Raw genomic sequence first — 6,021 nt, forward strand, 5'->3', positions numbered from 1 at the left:
GGGTGAGTAGCTGACAGATGCGGCTTTATTGTATGAAAATTTCGCCTTTCTAATGCAAACAGTCTCTGAGAAACTAAAGGAAATGCAAAAAGTGTTGCAACCGTCCCCACTCTCCCCTAGTTAAGTAAAACTAAAATCATTACAAAAAAAGAAAAGAAAACATATTTGTTTTTAAATAACCAAAGCAACATTTCTCATTTTAATTTAGTTTAACTTGATGTAGTAAAATAACTAAAACAGAAAAAAATAATAATAATAAAACAATATACACATTAAAAAGTGAGGGTTTCTACTTCAGATTCCAACAAACTGCAATCAAATCTGAACATTTTACACGTTAATTAGTCGCCCTCTACTGGAGAAACTAACACCGTGCCAAATACAATAAATATACAATAAGACACACACACACACACACACACACACACACACACACACACACATGTTGGGTTTACATGTTTTATGGGGACATTCCATAGGCGTAATGGTTTTTATACTGTACAAACCGTATTTTCTATCGCCCTACACCTACCCTACACCTAAACCTAGCCCTCACAGGAGATTGTGCACACTTTTACTTCCTCAAAAAAACTCATTGTGCATGATTTATAAGCCTGTTTCCTCATGGGGACCTAAGAAATGTCCCCACAAGGTCAAAATCTACTGGTATTACTATCCTTGAGGGGACATTTGGTCCCCACAACGTAATGAATACCAGGTACACACACACAAAGACACACAGACACACAGACACACAGACACACACACACACACACACACACACACACACACACACACACACACACACACACAGATTATATATATATATTAGATATATATTGCTTTAAGGGGTTACGTTTTAAGTTCTATATTCATACATATACATACATAGATTTTTTTTTTTTTCATCATGTTTTATTGATAGGGCTGCACCAACACAGCGCTTCAACATCCTCATCCTTGTGATGAGACCCCTGTTGATGCTGGAGGAGGAGGAGAAGAAGGAGGAGGAGCAGGAGAAGGAGAAGAAGGAGGTGAGGAGAAGGAGAGGAAGGAGGCAGGGAGAGCTGAGGAGAAAAGAAAGAGGAAGTAGTGGTGGCGGAGACTTCGCTCTTTCTTTAGAGTTGCCAAAAATACTCCAAAGAGCAGCTCAGGTCAGGGAGAGGTGGTGGAGCAGCAGCAGGATGAGGGAGAGAAGAGGAAGGTGGCATGGGCTGGAAGAAGTAGTGATGGTGAATCACACAACCATGTTATGAGAATGTGTTTTGTTTTTTAAACTGCACTACTTAGATCATGTAAAATTGAATACCATAAAGCACAATATCAAAATGTACATCAGCACATGTACCAAAATCCAGGTCAAGGTCATGATTAGATCTTTATTCCATGACATGTTAAAAACATTACTGTTGTATGTACTAAAATATGCTAAAACTATAAATGTTCAGTTTTAGAGTGAATACTGAATCACAATTCCATGCTATTTCATCTTTTAATAGACTACATCTTCAGCCACTACACCAGGGATCCTCAAATCTTACCCTGGAGGTCCAATGCACTGCAGAGTTTAGCTCTAACCCTAATCGAACACACCTGAGAATGCTAATCAAGGTCTTCAGGATCATTAGAGAATCACAGGTAGGCGAGTTTCATCAGGGTTGGAGCTAAACTCTGCAGCGCATTGGACCTCCAGGGTAAGATTTGAGGAACCCTGCACTACACCATTGGGGATCAGCTGGGGAAGGGTGGTTTTGGCGTGGTGTTAGATGGGAGATCCACTTTTTACTGCAGGGTTTACCTCCAACCTTGATCAAACTCACCTGCCTGTAACTTTCTAGTAATGATGAAGAGCTTGATTAGCTTGTTCAGGTGTGTTTGATTAGGGTTGGAGCTAAACTCTGCAGGAAAATGGACCTCGAGGGCCAGAGTTGAGAACTCCTGCACCATATAAACAACATCCAATATCTAATATTAACATTAACACTCCCTATTTGGGAAACCATCGTCATTTATCCATCATAAAAACTCAAATCCTCTAGCTCGATCATCCAAACCCCCTTCCAAAGGAAATCGCCCTCACCATCCTGGCGAACAAGGGTCCCAGCGTGCCAGAGATCATCAGGCTGCTGGACTGGACGGACCACCCTGACCACTTCGTCATGGTCCTCGAATGTCCCTCTCCCTGTGAGAATCTCGTAGAGTTCATCAGGCGTCAGGGTGGAAACCACGATGAGGAAAAAACACGGCAGATCATGCGGCAGGTGGCTCATGCTGCAAACATGTGCTTCCTCCGTGGAGTGCTCCACCGTGACGTTAAACTCCAGAACCTCGTGATAAACAGGGAGACATCTGAAGTCAAGCTGATTGACTTCGGATGTGGGGACATTCTGAGGAGGACACCGTACAGGTCATACTGTGGTATGTATGATATAATTCATTTCTTCTATCCTAATAGATATGGATCATTCCTCTTGTCCTAAAGCAAACTTAGACATTATACAAACTCTGCTACTTTGCTCCCCCAGGCACAGCAGCGTACTCCCCCCTCCAGAGTACCACTTCATGGGGAAATACTACGGCGGGCCAGCGACGGTCTGGTCACTAGGGATCGTGATGTTCACACTGCTGTGTGGACGCTTCCCCTGTGAATATGACCTCTTCCTGCTGGAGTACAAGCAATGGTCCAAACCCGGCCTGTCGAAAGGTGAGATCTTCATCGCAAAAAGAACTAATACAGAAACATTCAAAACATCCTACAGCTTAGAATAACGATCAAATAGAGCAGATGTGAAGTGTAAGGTTATCAAACGTCCTTCCCGTCCTCCTGCACAGAATGCTGTCACCTCCTCAGGGCTCTCCTGCAGGAAAAGCCAAGTCGGCGACTTGGCCTGGGGCGAATCATGTCCCACAACTGGTTAAAGGTAGTGAACCTAAGATCAGCTAAAAAGACTTAATATCCTCATGGGAAGAAATTGCATAGTCAAATCTGTTGTTTTGTTTCAGGTCGTCTCATAAGACCACTCCAGTTAGTGTCTCTCATGCAGTTTAGCGTCTTGCGGGCTACAGCGGGACACGCTTCCATCCCTCCTCTCGCCTCTGCGTCTTGTGGGGCCATCAAACCATGTGTAGCATCTTGCGCCTTGGCTTGAGGAAGCAGTATTAGCATTTGGCGGTACTGCTTACGGAGGGATGTGTACATATTGTAAATATGTGCATACTTCTTTTGGTTGCCCCTTTTTGTTTGTCCCATCATGGCCACTCCATTCCTGAGGTTCCTACCACAGCTGTGCCAATGCCAGAGCTCTTTGTCTTCAGCTCCACAAAGACAGAGCTCTCATTCACTGCCATCAAGCAAACCACAGTTACTAAAAAGGTCTCTGCTATGGTTTGTCTACACATCGACTGCTCCAGCAATTCCTAACACAGGCACACAAAGGTTCCTGCTTCTGATGCCTTAGAGGTTGATGTAACGTCCCCTGCCAAGGCAAACTCCCAAGACCATCTCAGTCCCAGAGATACCAGAAGCTCTATAGTGTGTCAGTCCAGACTCAAGGGCTCAAGGTTCAAATGCCAAAAATCAATTGTCCCGCTGCCAGACGTTCCTGTTATAGCAGCCACAGAGGGTGTTGTCACTGGTGCCCCGGTCTCCAACCTCTAAATCTGAAATAAAGAAAAATATTTAATGTTTTTATTTAGTCATTTAGCAGATTCACAAAATCAAAGCAGTTCACAAATGGGGGACATCACAAAGTATTTATCATAAAAGTCTCAACAATACTCACAGGACCACAATGGCGAATTTCAGTTCAGAAGTAAGTAGAAGCTAAAAGCGGAAATACAGGTAAGTAAAAACAAGAAACTGTTTTTTAATAGAATTTGTTTACAGGAAGTGTCTTTTGACATAAAGGAGTATATTACTATGTAAAAACCTTTAAAAGATGGTAAGACAAATATATAACATGTTCCTCATTTTTGATTTGTCTCTACATACACTACCAGTCAAACGTTTTTGAACAGTACGATTTTTAATGTTTATTAAAGACGTCTCTTTTGCTCACCAAGTTGTTTCTTTTATTATTATTATTCGCAATATTTAAAACAGTTGAGTACTTTTTTTTCAGGATTCTTTGATGAATTGAAAAATCCAAAGATCAGCATTTACCTGAAATAAAAAGCTCAAGAGTCAGTATATTTATATACAGTATATATGTACTTTCTTTTCATCAAAGAAACCTAGATCAAATAAATGCAGGCTTGGTGAGCAGAGTCAATGTCTTTCCACACATTCCATGTCTTCTGTCATTTCACAGATTTTCTCAGACAGAACAGAAATTCAACATTGTTTGTTATGCTCCCAGTCCCAGGTTATTTTTATTTTTGTATTTTCCAGCACTGCAGAGAGGACGAACTGGTATTACCTGATTTTGCTCACTACTGATCTTGATCACCTAAGATCCTCTGTAATGCAGCAGGTTTCACTTTTCATACTTGACAGCCTTGCAGTTTACCTGAATTCTATAGTAAGACATTTTATATAGTGTCACAGCCAACTGAAATGATTTGATTCAGATGGATTAACTTCAAAACAGGAATATAGGCTAAACCCTGGAGAACCATTTGTTAAATCAAGAATATTTGTTTTCTTTTTAGTATAAGTATGACAATAAAGATGAAGTTGTGCTTCTTGTTGCAGCTACATTTAAACACATTTATGTATAATAAATAAATGAATGAATAAATAAATCAAAAGTTTACATACACCTTGCAGAATCTGCAAAGTTGACCAAAATAAGAGGGATCATACAAAATGAATAAGAAATATCACATAAAAGATGTTTACATATAGTCCACAAGAGTAAACAGTAGTTGAATTTCAAAAAATGACCCTGTTCAAAAGTTTACATACACTTGATTCTTAATACTGTGTGTGTGTGTGTGTGTGTGTGTGTGTGTGTGTGTGTGTGTGTGTGTGTGTGTGTGTGTGTGTGTGTGTGTTTTTGTTGTTGTTTAGTGGTAGTTTATGAGTCCCTTGTTTGTCCTGAACAGTTAAACTGCCTGCTGTTCTTTAGAAAAATCCTCCAGGTCCTACAAGTTCTTTGGTTTTCATCATTTTTGTGTATTTGAACCCTTTCCAACAATGACTGTATATGATTTTGAGATCCATCTTTTCACACTAAAGGAAAACTGAGGGACTCATATGCAACTATTACAGAAGGTTCAAATGCTCACTAATGCTTCAGAAGGAAACTGTATTAAGAGCCAGAGGGTGAAAACTTTTGAACAGAATGAAGATGTGTACATTTTTCTTATTTTGCCTGAATGTGATTTTCATATTTTTTTCATTTAGTACTGCTCTTCAGAAGCTAGAGGATGCTTATATGTTTCCCAGAAGACAAAATAAGTTAAATGTACCCTGATCTTTAAATTCAAAAATGAATGAATCCTGTTTTTTTCTGAAGCATCAATGAGCGTTTGAACCTAGTGTAATAGAGTCCCTCGGTTGTCTTTAGTGTGAAAAGCAATTATTTAGCATAACTGTCTTTTGTATTTGCATGTACCTGCACTAAGACAAGAGAAAGCTTGTGATCAGCTGAGGATCATATGTGCATTCTTGTACACTCATTGTCTGAATGAGTAAGAGCAGTATCCTGTTCCTTTGCTTTCAAATCCTTGTTCAAATGAACACACCCCTACGGTAAGCAAAGCGTCACGAGACTCGCTCGCGCACGGTAGGAAGCAGTCAAAAGTTCGCGCGACGCAAACCGCACTACGGCGAAGGATAATCTCATGAATATTAAATAGGTAGGTCACACGCCAAACTTACTAAAATGAACTTTTTTGGTAATAAATATACGCTATTTATATTCCATGTATTATATAAAAGGGCATTTGTTAATAAAGTTTTAAAATAGACTATTTATTGTTTAGAAGTTATTTTTCCTTGTCATAATTTCTGTTCTCACTATTTAGCTTTAACCAAACTGGATTTTTTTCCCTTAGAAAATAAATTCAAAGTGCCTC

General features: G+C 39.9%; 1 protein-coding gene across 1 annotated transcript; it reads left to right on the top strand.

Annotated features, from left to right (window-relative positions):
* The first annotated feature begins 965 nt into the window (after positions 1 to 965).
* Positions 966 to 3,149, top strand: LOC141301307 (serine/threonine-protein kinase pim-1-like). The gene is made up of 6 exons (XM_073831557.1): positions 966 to 1,034; positions 1,145 to 1,249; positions 2,040 to 2,422; positions 2,532 to 2,704; positions 2,833 to 2,921; positions 3,045 to 3,149. The coding sequence occupies exons 1-6, from the start codon at positions 966 to 968 to the stop codon at positions 3,147 to 3,149; spliced, it is 924 nt and encodes a 307-aa protein (XP_073687658.1).
* The last annotated feature ends 2,872 nt before the right edge of the window (positions 3,150 to 6,021 follow it).

This window comes from Garra rufa, chromosome 25, assembly GCF_049309525.1.
Source record: "Garra rufa chromosome 25, GarRuf1.0, whole genome shotgun sequence".
Classification (NCBI taxonomy): domain Eukaryota; kingdom Metazoa; phylum Chordata; class Actinopteri; order Cypriniformes; family Cyprinidae; genus Garra; species Garra rufa.